We start from the raw sequence: 15,860 nt of genomic DNA, 5'->3' as shown, positions 1-15,860 counted from the left end.
TACCTGGAAAATATTGTATCCAGCAATCATATTTTGTATACATTGTAAATCTGAATAAAAATGTGAAATTTAAATTGTGAGATGTACAATTTCATGTCATAATGTATTTCATTTTAATAAAGTTGATGTGATCAGTATTGTGCACAAAATCCATTTGCTTTGAAAAGTAAACATACAGTATGTATGCTGATGAATTCTTTCATCACAATGAACCTGAGGGTAAAAGATAACAAGACTAAGAGTCTACAGTCATGATAGCAGCTCTGTGAGTCTGTACTTTGAGCTAAATGCTAAAAACATCAAGGCAACATGCTCTCAGTATCAATACTAGCATGCTGATGTTTTGCAGGTATAATGTTTATCGTGTTAGCGTGCCAACATTCGCAGAATAGCACTAAACACGTACATATTTAGTCATAAACCAGTTCGTTCATCATTTTGGACCTGATGATGGAGCTAGAAGAAAAGTCAAGGGAGCATCAAAGATATTACAATTCATTTGGAGAATGACTTGAATGTCTAAAGCAAATTTCATGGCAATACGTCCAATAGTTATTGAGTCATTTTTACCCAAAACCTTAGCTGTGAGCCTCATGGTGGTGCTAAAGGAAAAGTCAGGTGATCATCAAAGTCATCTAATAACCATGAACGTTTGTACAAAATCTTGTGCCAATCCATCAAGTAGATGTTGAGATATTTCACAGATTAAGCGAAGTCTTTGATCTGATGATGGTGTTTCAGGAATAGTTGTAAAGTCATATCACTAAACAATAAAAGTTTCAACCTCATGGTGGTGCCTGAGAAAAAGTCAGATGAGTACCAAAGTGAGATGGCTTCGTCCTCTGGGGAACATGAATATATGTAAAAACTTTCATGTGAATCCATCCAGTAGTTGTTGAGATATTTCAGTTTAGACCAAAGTGTTGGACGGACATATCCATCGTTAGAGCGAGCGCAGCTAAAAACATCAGCTTTTCACTGGAGATTATAGAGGTTTTCTACTGACAATAATCACACTGTTTGTGGTGGGACTCAATTGATGCCACATTGTAACATAAAGAGTAGTGAACAGGTGATTATAATTAATCAATCACGTACTACCATGATGCTTTGCACATGATCTGCAGTGTCAGATACTGCTTTACTGTTTTTCTGTCGTCTGAGTCTTCTACAAAGAAATCCTGATATAGTGAATTTGAAACTATGACTGACTGAACCACTTTGGAAACAACACTTGAAGAATAAGAAGAAACTATTTTTAAATTTTTTTAAAAAAGGAGGTAGGATAATGGGAGTACAACAATATCGTGAATGACAGTCAAATCAGTACCACGTGTCTTCTCTGGTTTCTGCTTTCAGGAGTTTTTCTGGTTCACATGAAAATGTCTTGAGTCCCCTCAGACATCGCTGCCCCCGACAGTCGATGGTTATTGAATAACAGACAGTTTATGAGGCAGCAATAATGAAGCCTGTACAGAAAGGGAATAAAGTGTGGACCAACAATGGGCAGTTTGTTCTGTGTCCTTCAAATGTGAGCCGTTTCTGAAGAAGAAGCCGTTTATCTGGAGGATTTCGCAAGATGGGGGCAGTTTTTATACCAAAACAAAGGCCTGGGTTTTCTTTCATCTTCTCTCTGAACTTGTCAGTCAGTTGCATCACTTTAGAAGAGCGATATCTAAATAATATCTGGTGTTTAATGAGACACAAGAGAGGATTGTGCAGCTCCCTTTTCAACTTGTTTCTAAAGGCAGTGAGCAAAACTGATCGATAAGAATCAGTGTCAAGCAGTTTTGTACAAGCAGTTATGCTTAAGAGCAAGAGAAGTGAATTAAATCATTCACTTCTCTTGTTAAATAAAAGGTTTACTACTTTTTTTCCAAATCTGGCTATAATATGCACTTTGGATATAGATGTACATACCAGAAAATATCTACTGAATGCTACAACTTGTGTCACAGCTTCTAAATTCAGTACTCCATCATTTCAGTAATAATTAGTCCTTTTACAATGTTGGTCAAATTGCAAAAAAGATGTTTTTTCTTTCACTTCTAGATTTCTTGTGCTTTCAACTGTGGCTACACATCAGCATATCGGGTGTCTATTAGAGCAGCAGGATGTGTCATCAAAGCAGGCCGCCTCTGTTATCAATCCCATATATCCTTCTCACTTTTTTTAACTGATAAAAACAGCGGATATCAAAGGACTGTCTGCATGCCAGCTGTAATAAATGTGGAGGAGACCTATGTTAAAGTTTGAATATATGTGCATGAACAACACAAAACCTGAGAACAATAGAGTGTGTGATGTTGAAGGGATCATGAATCAACCGTTAGTTTATTTAGATTTGTAAGTCAACTTCAGGACAAACTAACTTCACTCAAACCCATAAAAGATTTTTCAGCCAAATTTAAAATCAACAAAGAATCATTTTTATTAGTGTCAAAAAATGATAACAAATTTTAAGAACTCGTTGCTTTTGTGACGTTCTTCAGCTCACCTTCTCGACTGCTATAATAGTATAAAAGCATATCCTAAATTATCATAAATTAGGTTGTCCTTCCTACAACACATTTACTCTATATTAGAATCACCAGAATGGCCAACTCATGTATTTCTCCTTCATCAAACCTAACTTTTATGTTAAATACCATAAAGTTACACTTAAATCACGAGTTATAAAAAGTCCTTACTCGTTAATTTCCCAAAAACTGAGAAATACAAAAGTATACCATTAAAAAGCAAGCATTTAAAGAGGAACATTGTCATTATTGCCTGATCAACAGACTGTCCATCAGGTACCAGTTACACTAATCACCCAGCATGATCAGTTAATGTGCTAGAAAGACATTACAAACAAACAAAAAAAAAGACGTCTCAATGTTGTCCCAACCACTCATACTTATTTAAACAAGATTATTTTTAATGTAAAGTTCTTTCTTTTCCCCCTTTGGGTAATAAAACTGTCCTCAGACGACTAAAACCACACAGCAACAGAGTTTATCTACAAAATGATGACGATGTTTACTAAACCATAACAATTACAGTTGAAAGATTGCATTACATCTTTAAAATGAAAAATGTCTCATTGCACATTTCAATGAAATTAACACATAGCTGCTATTTGAAAAGGTACTGTATGTTATCTTGATATAACAGTAATTATAACTATTTGTACAAATTAAGAAAGGAAAGATAGTCGAGAGAAAACAGTATAAAAAGGTGCATAAAATCGCTGCTCAGGCCTCCAGTCAGTCTCTGATCAGGAAGGCACAGTGGATAAACATCCAGGCCGTCTGTCCCGTTGTCTTGTCACCTGAATAGCCTGTTCCAAAAGGATATGAAGGTGGTGGAGTTGAAGGCACCGATAAATATGAGTAGCAGAAGGTAGAGACTCATCATGAGAGCAAAATGGTGTCTGAGGAGCCAGGAGGTGCTGCGGGAATGTCTGGAGAGGAAAAACACAAAACCAGAACGATGACCAACCCAAACTAACTCATTCACCTTCCTGAAACACAACAGGCCTAGATTTTAGTCTGATTTCTGGTATATTCTAGCAATATTACAGTTTGTTTTTTAAAGTTATTTATCTATTTCTTTAAGCTTCCAGGAAGCTATACTTCTACTATTTTCTTATTCCATTTCGCTCTATTTGTTGTAAAGCAGCAACAAAAATTTCAGACTGTTTTTTTCTACTAAAAGCCAAAAAACCATCTTATTTATAAAACTATGAATAATTACCTATAAAAGAATCAATTTAAATGTCCCTGGTTCAAATCTGGACGGGGACAATTGTTACATGTAATCCAGCCTCTCTCCCTTCCCTCATTTCCTGTCAGCTCTCTACTGCCTTTTATCCAATAAAGGCAGAAAATGCCCAAAAATAACGGGAAGCATCTGTATCAATAAGCACTATTGCTATATGTATAAGCATCCCTGTACTTCACTATATCACACTAAGCTCAGCACGCCAGTGAAAGTGAAGTTATACCTTGTAAAGCTTGTGCGGAGTTATAAACATTCACACAAATATTCTTTTTTATATAAACTTTGCTTTTTACTTGTACATAATTTCTGTGTATTTGTATCATTCGCCCAAAGTGGAGATTCTTACCTGGACAGGTGCCTCCTCTGAGAGTAAACAAGCAGGTACTTGACTCGCAAAAGCTGATTGTTGGTGACCACAAAGTACTTCTGCGGTACGTCGCCTCCTTCACTGTTTTTTGCCCTCGAGCGCTGCCGGTCAATGATTTCAGAGTCTGAAATGGGATATAAGTGGGTGATTATATTATGCAGCGATTTAAACATCAGTGTTACTGGATTTATATTCTGCGTGAACAGGGTGACACATGGTTAACGCACCTTTTTTCTTCACCTGGCACTTTACATCTGGGTGATCAATGACTTCACATAAGGCAACACAGCTGAGCAGTGGACCCAGGAGACTTTCTCGCCAACCGCTGCTGTGGGGACTGTAAAGAACAGCCATGCTGAGGTCACTGGTGAGGTAGGTCCCCTCTCCAAACACTGAGTTCTGCACACGACATGCAAAAAAAGGAAACCAGATCGACTAGATGTAAGTTTCCATATCAATTAGAAACAACTGGTATAAACAGTAGAAGAATCACCAATCTTTAACAAACTGGATAATATCTCATGAAATATATTGTATAATAAAGGCCTACAAGGGAGCATTCTAGTATTTTCCACAATATTGAAACAGCCTGTCATTGCCACAGAAGAGACGAAGCTGTGACGACTGCACCGACCTTGTTGAGGTGACAGTGCAGCCCGTTGTGAATGATTGAGTGAAAGTTCTCCAGGCGGCTCCCGTGGAATGCATAGAAGACGTCTCTGCCTGCTCTCGTTCTCTCAAACCTCGCATTCATCTGGTCACAGTACTCCAGCTCAAACAGGAAGTCTGGCACAGGCGCAGAAACTCCTTCATTTTCCATCAAGTTACAAAGTTTGGCATACTGGTGAGGATCGGAGAAGCACAGCGTGAGCAAATAAGGAAGCGGTTAAAGACGCTGTGGTTTATATATTTACACTTGTCATGACCTACCTCGTCTTTCTGTAGGGTCTTCACAGCAAAGCTCTTTGAAGAGAGAATCCAGTGTGCGAGAGCCAGATGATGATCTCCCTCTCCAGGTCGCAGTCTCACCAACTCTCTCACACCAGGAAAAGAGTTCACATCTGCCAGCTAGACAAAAAAAAGGTTGTTTTCCCTTTCAAAGTATGTAAAACCTTATTGTCTTTGCACCATGTGTCAGTTTGACACTGAGTTTTTATCATCTCTTCATCAATGCCACCATCACAGATTCTTGTGTTACAACTGACCATATAAGTTATTCTACATCATGTCCATACTCACAGAAACCAAGATACAAATCTGTAATTTACATGACCAAATGAAATGTTTTGAACACCTTCTTACACCATTTTATCATTTCTGATCAAACATTAGAGACACACACATTGTAAATAACCTACAATTAGAGTTTACTGTATGTGTAAGAAATGTATAAAAGCTGATGCTTCCCATGATAAATGATGAGTGACTTTAAAGGTCCTACCAAAGACATAAATCTTTGTTTTTAAAAGGTATACTATGCAGGATTTGTTGGTTGGTGTTTGTAAGCACACAGCACAAGTTGGCCCCTCCCCTCTGGCTTGACATGCGAGAGAGAGAATGAAGACAGTGAGCGGCGCTGGTGAGAACAAAGCCGTGAATCAGATAAATAAAATATTATTTTCTGACATGGTGGTTACATTCTAAAGCACAAATAAACACACCCACACCTCTGCACAACCCTATTGGAAGGTGTTGCATCGCTGGATTTTGTGTGAATGCAGAGCTTCATCTTGTCCACTGTGGACTCTGCATGTGTGTAGCTCAACTCCGCCCTTGGTCAAGGAGACACCCAGACCAACACGCACCCAGATGCATCCCGAACACAGTAAAATAATAAGAAAATACAGGCAGAGGGCAGAGTCTCTGTAGTCTTGTGATACCAGACAATCAGAGATCTCCCCGCCTATCGATTGTCTGGGGATTTCTCAATGCATGGTAATTGCTTGTACAGCGGTGAGAACGGCTGCTAACAAACCTACGCCCCTTACATTGTGTGACGGGCAAACCTTACCAAAAATGATGCTCTCCCCTCATTCTCCTCCATAGTGAACTGCATGTCACTGCCCCAATATGAAGGGCTGCCCTGAAGACTTTGGATTGGTTCTGCAATGCACGATTATTTTTTTTTAACTCTCAAATTGTTTCCACTCAGTTTTAACAACAAAAGCTGGGAGATTGTTCTCAGTCTCTAGATGAGTGAAGTGTTTAGTGACTGACTTGTGAGTCTATGATCTCTGTAGATAAATACACCACCTCACACTTCTAGTGGGTCATAAGTGATGATTGAGAGGGATTACTTTTGTATGAGTCTATACATTGTTTTTTTTTAGGAAATCCTGCCTAGTATGTCTTTAAGTACCTGCTAACTGAAGAGATCTCAAATCTTTATAGGACTCCTATATGTGCTTTATTAAATGTGTCTGTAGCATTTTGGTTGTAAACAAACTGTTATGTTTGATGTGCTTGAAACATCTCTCACCAAAGGCATTTTTAATATTTTCTCGAACACTTTCTGCCTCTTAAACCATTTGCAAAGTCATGTTTATTGTTTTTAATCTGCATCATTTACACTGGTATGCAGTCTTGTTCTTCACCTCTTTTACTGACACAACGCTACCTTTCACAGCACATTACTGCCACCAAGTGTATGTACATCATGTGTACATGCACGCTCATGATGAATGAATGTGTGTACTTTCTAAAGACGTAAAAAGTCACGATTTTTTTCTCAATTCACTTACTGCCTGTGTTGTATAGTTATAATATCAAAAATTAGAGTACTTAAAATGACTTCAGTGCTTGACATGTAAGCATAAATTCTACAACATAAGGTATTGAAAAGCTTTTGACTGTCACTATACTGTATATCTTACCAGCTCCTCAAAGTCTTTAGTGTCACCACTTATGTATCTGGGAGGGAAAGGTCGAAGCAAAGAGTCCCTCTTGTAGTTCTGTGCAGCAGCAACAAACAGGCTGCAGCGGAGGTCTGCTGCTACTGGGTCTCTGTGCAGACAGGAGCACACCAGCTCTCTGACCGCTTCAGGTGGGAGCGGTGGCTGCATTCCCAGCACTGCAGACAAAGGTGATAAGATTAGACACAAGTGAAGCACAGCCAAAAATTAAGTTAGGTGTTAACAGAAGACAGGCACCTCTAGACAGTTGTGAAACAGCTGAGTACTTCCATCAGAATCAGTTTCCCTCTATTTCCCAGACCATTTCATTGAGGGTTGAAAGTAATGAGTATTTTCAATATCAATTAATCTGCTATTTTGATAATCCATTAATTGTTTTGAGTCATTTTTTAAGAAGAAATGAAAATTCCCTTCTTCTGTTCTCCAAAGTCCAAAAACTAAAAACAGATTTGTGTATCAGAAATTTGTTTTTTCTCCTTTTCTCTCCCATTAATCATCTCACGACCCCTCAGATTTATCTGGTGACCCTTTAGAGGGGCCCGACCCCTAGGTTGGGAACCACTAGACTAAACTAGCTAACTGTATATAAAGTAGTTCAAACTAGTTCCACCTCCAGCAGCTATGACAGTAACATGCTGCTTACACACTGATGCTTCAGTATTAATAATCTAATAATGTCAGTCAGAGGGACAAACCACTACTTTTACTCATACTTGAACTACATTTTACTGTTAACACTACGATTTTTCATGCAGGACTTTCACTTGTAATGGAGTATTTTCACATTGCTTTGTTTCCTTAGGTAAACGACCTGAATACTTGAGCACCACTGCTGTTATTTTATCTTCTATGGTTAACGTCAAAAACAAAAACTGACACCCCAACACGAGAAGTCCCACTTGTGTGCAACGTTGTGTGCTCACAAATAGCTAATGTTATTTCATTTAAAGCTACTGTTTAGTTCCTGTATTTGGTTAGTTACGAATGCAAATCCTGTTGACTAAGACAGGAAGCTACGTTAACATTAGCTAACGTTAGCTAACTGAGCTACAACAAACGAACAGCTGCTAACATAGCTATCGCCAAGTTATTAATGATAAATGCAACACTGTCGGCTCACGGTGTGACCCTGAAGGTATTAGGACTACAGTTCTGTAGCAAAAGGGCCTATTTCACATGACAGGCAGAAGTTTCATATGATTATTTGGCTTTACCTTCAGTTGTGCTCAACTCATAACACTACAGGAAGAGCTAACGGTGCCTCCAGGCGCTGCTGCCTTCAAGTGCTGTCAGAATCACGAAATGTAAGCAAATGGACACGGAGGAATTACAACTTTAAAACTCGCAATAATGTTCATGTTTCCAAAGCAGCCGAAACGAGCATATATATAAGGGAATATGAAAGTGTGGAAGCCATATAAATAAATTATAGGCAACTACATTTGGTGAAAAACGTCAGTACATTTTCAGTGTGCATTATATCTGCTTTTCCATTCTGAGCCCTGAATTAGACATTGAACGCAGCATTCCAGTCATGTAAGTTTCGACAGCGGACACAACATAGCACAATTTTCACTGACAGCTTCTGCTCATAACCATATACAGACTTTACCAGGTACAGGGACGTAAAAAAACACTGACAGAATGGACAACCAGGCCACAACTACCTGGCTATCTATGTCTTTGTGGAAACATCTGTATCATTAGAACATTTCCAGCCAAGTGGTCGATACAGGTAGTGTGTGAAAATCACGCAGTTTACATCCAAATCAAAAAAGGTCAATACCTACTACTCCTAAGCCTGATTAACTTTATTCCACTGGTGATCACTGAGAATAACCTACATATTACGTAAAAATTACTGATATCTGGTGACACTTCATCTGTTATTCTTTTTTTGTCACAATAAATCACTGTCATCAGCATAAAAAAGAGTGGTGGAAGAAGTATTCAGATTATCTACTCAAGTACAAGTAGTAATATGTAAAAATGCTCTGCTACAAGTAAAGGTCCTGCATTCAAAATTTGACAGAAATAAAAGTACAGAAGTATTATCAGCAAAATATATTTACAATACTGTAAGTAAATGCATCTTTAGTGCAGAATTGTACCTTTCAGAGTATCAAATGTTTATACAGTATATGTGGATTATAATTTTTGGTGCAAGCAGGCAGCATTTAAATGTATCTGCTCAAGGTGATAACTTTAACCAGGCTAATTTATATGTTGTTGGGTTGTTAAATCTATAACAGTGCATCATATCTAATTTGTTGATGATATAATGTAACTTGTAACTAAAGCTCTCAAATAAATGTGGTGAAGTAAAAGTACAAAGTTTCACTACAAATGTGGAGAGGTGGATGAATAAAGTGGCGTGAAATAGGAATACATATAAAAAGTAAAGTATAGGTGCCTCAGTACTGTACAATTCTTAAGGACAATACTTACATTATGTCAATCTACTCAGTTACTGTTCTCCACTAGATTAAATCCACCATCTAAGCTTGACCTATAACCTGCTGGGAGATCACAGGGCAAAAATGAGCTGCTATGCAGTGGTCTGGACCCCCACAATATTAGACATGTGTAACTATTTCGTTGTTACTTAGTGTTATGTTGTAACTTATCTCCGTGGTGCAACTGCTTTCTGATCAGTGCAGCTCATCTGTAATTTACCGCTGGCTCTAATGTCTCCGTAGCATTTTGATATTTTGACAAAGCCACAGCACAGATTCACTGTAAACAGTAAGCTTTACGCTATATTGCCATATATAATCCACTTTAGCAACATGACACAGAATTGTTTTGTGACATTATCAGTGTTGGTTTTTTTTCAAACTTTGGAAAGGTCCCTCCAGAGCTACACAAAACATATAAATGTTTTACAGGCTGAGTGTTACTCTTCATGACAAGTGGACTGAACTTTGTGACAATCAGTGGATTGCCCATTTTTCTACTAAAAATCTTCCACAATAATGTTACACTACTATGAGCAATACAATTGTTACCAAAGTTGTGACGACAACAACAGAGATATCCATCAACCAGACAGTATTTGAAGATGATGCGCTCCGTTATGTCTTATGCCATATTCATATAAAACAATAAAATGGTGAACGCCAAAGGCTAAACACGTGCGCCTACCTGAGTGACCTCTCTCCATGGCACATCTCTAGTGTAACAACTGCTAAACAATTAAAGCTGGAGAAGAATGACACTTGTGTAATCTTCCCAAATTCATTGGTGTGGTTGAAGTATCTGATCATAAGAATTTGAAGTTCAGACACCATTAAATTAATATTTGAAAAGTAATCAATAATATTTCCACTGGAAAGGCTGCCCATTGAGCATTAGATACCATCCCCCAATTGTTTCTACATTTTAGTTCCCATGTAGCATAATTTATAACATTTGTCACATAGACTCTTCAACCCCCATGTGGCCTTATTTTAGTCCTCGTTTAGCCATTTTATTCATAAGCATGGATCCCTTTCTGTGTCAAATTACTTGTCAGATTCGAGTTTTCAAAAAATGAACAATCATTTTACTGTGAACAACAGGAAACAGGCACTGTGGAAACTGGCACAAAAAACCCAAAGGCAGCGGGAAAGAAAAAAACCTCTTTAAAAAAACTGAACAGTTGAAAGTTTCACTTTGGCTAAGCATTCTTCAAGAGGAGGAGAGCTCTCAACGTCAGTCTGAAGGTTGGTTATTTTCTTCTTCTTAATGCACAAATACATACTGAGAGAGAGTTATAGTAGATTGGTTTTAGGATTTTATTAAGTCTTTGGGTTTATATTACATTGTGTACTGTCTTCCGTACAGGGCTGTGGCATTGTTGCCCATAACATGTCTGGCACACTTGAAAATCTTTAAATTTCGGAGACATTTTTAGCATGTTACTGAAATGTTTTAATTCTAAAAAGTTTCAATTTTTCATATTCTTTTATTCTTTGTTTTTTTTTAATTAATTAAAATATTTCTTAATCTTTATTATCTAATAAAAATATCAATTTAATATTATTCAACAAATACGTAAGAACATCGTCATTGTTAAACATAGAAATATTCAATTTAATTAGTTCAATCCATTGGTGTGATGTGAAATCCAATAATTCCATCATATTTACAATTTGAACAAATGAAAGACACTTTGTAAGTAACGCTGAAGGTGTGTTCAAGCTTTGTCAGAGTTTTTGTGTTATTTCTTCAAACCCTGCATAGCATTCTGCTTCCACCTACTGTACAACCCATGGTCTGTGCAAAAAGATTGATTTCACATAGATCAAAGAGGGAGAAAAATATGTAAAAATATGGTTTTCTCAGGGTATTTCAATACCTATGAACACATAAAAGCAGCTATTACAAGACAGGACATAAACGGAGAAAGGGGGCACAAAGTACAAATAAATACCACATAAATCAACATAAATGAGTTACAACATTTAACTATAAAAACAGTTAAGATCTTTACTTCCTATTATGTATAAGTATGTCTATAATTATTCCTAATGATTAGAGATTCATAAGATGCAATGACCATCATTCATGGCACCATATGGCGCCCTAATGCTCCATGCATTTAACTTCAACATTCAAAGGTCCACAAGTAAGACAAAACACCAAAGACTGGAGAATGTTGAAAAAGTATCAATGGCTGGATCAATATCACAAAAGGTCCCTTATGATTCAGAGAAACAGGAAGACCACCTTCAAAAACAGGCAGCATTTAAATGTATCTGCTCAAGGTGATAGCTTTAACTAGGCTAATTTATATGTTGATGGGTTGTTAAAGTTGATGCGCTCCGTTATGTCTTATGACATATTCATATAAAACAATAAAATGGTGAACACCAAAGGCTTAACACGTGTGCCAGCTGAGTGACCTCTCTCCATGGCACATCTCTAGTGTAACAACTGCTAAACAATTAAAGCTGGAGAAGAATGACACTTGTGTAATCTTCCCAAATTCATTGGTGTGGTTTAAGTATCTGATCATAAGAATTTGAAGTTAAGACACCATTAAATAAATATTTGCATTGTAATTAATAATATTTCCACTGGAAAGGCTGCCCATTGAGCATTAGATACCATCCCCCAATTGTTTCTACGTTTTAGCTGCAATGTAGCATAATTTAAAGGATTTGTCACGTAGACTCTTAATTTCACTTTTACCCCCATGTAGCCTTATTTTAGTACTCATTTATCGATTTTATTTATAAGCATAGAAAGTTTCAGAGGTTAACAAAAGGAAACACCCACAGTGGAAACTGGCACATAAAACCCAAAGGCAGGGGGAAAGAAAAAACCATCTTTAAAAAATCTGAACAGTTGAAAGTTTCACTTTGGCTAAGCATTCTTCAAGAGGAGGAATACTTCTCTCTACGTCAGTCTGAAGGTTGGTTATTTTCTTTTTCTTAATGCATAAATACATACTGAGAGACAGTTATAGCACATTGGTGCCAGGTTTTAGGTTTTATATTACATTGTGTACTGTCTTACTTACAAGGGTGTAGCATTGTTTGTTCAAAATTTCAGAAACATTTTTAACATATTACTGAAATATTTTCATTCTAAAAAGTTTCAATTTTTCATATTCTTTTATTCTTTCTTTTTGTTATTTATGAAAATATTTCTTCATCTTTTTTATCTAATAAAAATGTCAATATAATATTATTCAACAAATACATAAGGACATCATCATTATTAAACATAATATAATTAAATTGAATTAGTTCAATCCATTTGGGTGTATGTGAAATCCAATAATTCGATCATATTTACATTTTGAATGAATGAAAGACACTTTGTAAGCAATGCTGAAGGCGTGTCAAACTGAAAAAGGGGATACAAAGTACAAATAAATACCACATAAATCAACATAAATGAGTTACAACATTTAACTATAAAAACAGTTAAGATCTTTACTTCCTATTATGTATAATTATGTCAATAATTAGTCCTAATGATTAGAGATTCATAAGATGCAATGTCCGTCATTAATCTTAACCATTCAACAAAGTCAGGCTTTCAAGAGACATCACTCTTGTATCCTTCAATTCCAATTTCTTTCCGCCAAAATTTCTTCCCAATATGGAAAGCCTAAATCTCTATGCACTGGGCCAGACTGGGAATGGCTACAGACAGACGTGTCCCTACCTTCATGATACATGGATCATCAGCTGCTTCTTTTTCCTCTGCCAGCTGTGAACTTTTCTTAGAGAAACCCACTGAATACAACCTATCCCAGCATCAAACAACAGGCAAACTTATTTAGTGGCTAGCTGGTGAACTGAGTTGGAGACCAAAGCAAAAATCTTGGACTTCCATGCATCAGGAGGCCAGAAACACAACTCAAATGGGATGATATTACAATGTTGGATGTTCTGTATCCTACCCAGCTCACCTCCATATGTGAAACAAAACAGAGTCACTAACATGCCCACTGGGCCCACTGAGTCGCTGCCCAAAAGCCGTAACAGACGGGAGATATCGCTGGTGCCACGATCAGGTTCTGAAGGTCATTGCTCAAACCATCATTGAAGGACTGGAGATGAACAGGCACACACAAGTGAAAGAAATTAAATCAATAAAATAGAGATCAATTTTATGTTGTTCATATTGTTGAACAAATATAGTGTTTAGTGTTTTATTATTTTGTCAGTGTGTAAGAATAATAAGGAGAATATTTATTTTTAACACTTCTAGATATTGTCATGTATTTTATATTATATGGTATGTTAGCTGATTTTTTACAAGAAAATTGTCAAGAATTACAATTAACACAGAACTGTAAATGTAATGCTTAATGTTGTGAACTTATTTCCAAGCAAAAACAGTTTTGAATTTATCATGATTCATTGCATGATTTGAAATAAGGTTAAATTCTGTCAATCTGCTTGTCTATTCACCTGAAATATACAAATTATTTCACTGTGAATATGATGATCTGACTGATGTCAGGAATACAGAATATATATTTGGGAATATTAAAATAACAGGATTGGAAACTTTTGTGTATAAAAGAACATCCTGGAAAAGTTATTATTAAAGAAATACAGCCAAGATGGTGTGAAACAGTCTTAAATATGACATACATTAGAGTGGTTCAACTAATGCATGCTGAGCATTGTCAAGTATATGCTGTAGCGTGCACAATCACAACCACACACACACAAAGTGAAACTAATGAATTCAGGTCAGGACTTTCATAGTGTTTGTCCTCACGTAGAACTACCAGCAGACCACACAGATGCAACCGCAGTCGACCAGGAGCTGTTAGACCACTGCTGCAATCATTTCCTCCACAGTCAATCAGAGGGATCCCTCTCAAAGGACGGACAGATTAGAACAAGAAAGATAAATTACAGAAATACAGCAGGATAACAAAATTATGATGGATTTATAATGTATATGGAGAATGTGATGACAAGGATGTTATTTTTTTCCCCCACTAAAAATCTATCATAACATTAAATGCTCTAAGCAAAACTATTTACCAAAGTTGTGATGTCATCAGCAAAGAGGTAAACAAACCAGGACATTACTGTCAGGAGCAGATGATGGGCTCCTTTATGTTTATGTCATAGTCTGTCTAAAGCACTGCCTGTTCCAATGGTTTCATCAGCTGATTTCTGTGCAGCCTTAAGAGCCTCTGCATGTTTTCTTTCTGAGAGGAATTATAAATAATTGTTCATTGTAAAGATGTCTTTGTTCTTATTCTTTAGAGGTTGGAAGTAAATGGAAAATATCAGTATTTTACAGCATTTGTACTGAAAATGGTGATTGCATTTTGGCTCAGTAAACTGGTTTACTTACCTGATAACAACCAAGACTAACAGACTTGAGTGTCACATCTTTTATTGTACATGTTCAGTGTAATATCTGCAGAATCCTCCAGATATACAGTAGATGTTAGCTCTCATATAGCATAATCCATAAACAGGACATGTCAAACATGGCCACCATATTCATTTTTGTTACATAACAGTGCAAGATGAAGATGTCTGATTAACTTTCACTTTTAAACCACATGAAACCTTTTAGTCTAGACACACATAGATCTTGTCAGGTCTAGGCTTGAAGTATGTTTTGTTTGGCCACAGAGGGCTACAGTCGACAAGTTACAAAGGAAAGTGAAAGGAAACACGTAAACAAGTGAGCACAGATAAAAACGACAATACAAAACAAAGAAGTGGGAAGGAGAAAAAATCCTCCTATAACACTGAGCAGTTGAAAGAGTTTCACTTGAAGTGATCAGTCCTCAAGAGGAATATTTTACTGTTTCAACCTAAAGGTTGGTACATCTCACTTTTATGTTTATTCTTAATGCACAAATACAAACTGGGAGACAGTTACAACTAATTTATTCCAATTTAATTTAAATGTATAGGTTTGTATTATACACTCTTTGTGTGATACATAAATGGTAGTGTATACCACATAATTAAATACAATATAAATTGCCACTTACTTGTGAAAAGTAATCCTGCAGTGCCTGTTTTGAATGTTTCGTCTGTTTGCAGCACATAATTGCAGCATTTCTCCCAGCGCTCTTACTTTTGACTGCTCACCGCTCAAGAGTGGAGACCACGCAGACGCACGTCAGACCACGAACGCGCTATTTCCGTAGTACTGAAGTATTTGTCTCTTTACTTTCTATTTTTTGACCGTTACGCACCGCAACACCAAAGCTAATACCTTGTATGTGTAAACCTACTTGGCAATAAACCAATTTATGATTCTAATATCTTCACACCACACTCACTTACTCTGAAACAAGAATATTTGGTATCACAATAATAATATTCTGTCAG

The 15,860-nt window shown here is 36.8% G+C and overlaps 1 protein-coding gene across 1 annotated transcript; it reads right to left on the bottom strand.

Moving 5' to 3' along the window:
* Positions 1-2,406: 2,406 nt before the first annotated feature.
* On the bottom strand, positions 2,407-8,339 carry parp16 (poly (ADP-ribose) polymerase family, member 16). The gene is made up of 7 exons (XM_042411959.1): positions 8,259-8,339; positions 7,006-7,202; positions 5,063-5,200; positions 4,767-4,973; positions 4,360-4,531; positions 4,112-4,256; positions 2,407-3,445 (listed from the first exon to the last, which is right to left on the bottom strand). Exons 2-7 carry the CDS (start codon positions 7,192-7,194, stop codon positions 3,310-3,312), a joined length of 987 nt encoding a protein of 328 aa, XP_042267893.1. The 5' UTR covers positions 7,195-7,202; positions 8,259-8,339; the 3' UTR covers positions 2,407-3,309.
* Positions 8,340-15,860: the final 7,521 nt, after the last annotated feature.

The sequence above is a fragment of the Thunnus maccoyii genome, chromosome 5 (assembly GCF_910596095.1).
Source record: "Thunnus maccoyii chromosome 5, fThuMac1.1, whole genome shotgun sequence".
Lineage (NCBI taxonomy): Eukaryota > Metazoa > Chordata > Actinopteri > Scombriformes > Scombridae > Thunnus > Thunnus maccoyii.
This window is presented reverse-complemented; position numbering and strand designations above follow the sequence as displayed.

Bases quoted from the DNA above. Each gene is read 5' to 3' on its own strand.
- parp16 (XM_042411959.1), bottom strand. From the start codon at position 7,194: ATGCAGCCACCGCTCCCACCTGAAGCGGTCAGAGAGCTGGTGTGCTCC. The intron at 5,201-7,005 runs GTAAGATATACA...TTTTTTGTCTAG, and splicing joins CTAAAGACTTTGAGGAGCTG to CTGGCAGATGTGAACTCTTT. The intron at 4,257-4,359 runs GTGCGTTAACCA...ATCCCATTTCAG, and splicing joins GTGCCAGGTGAAGAAAAAAG to ACTCTGAAATCATTGACCGG.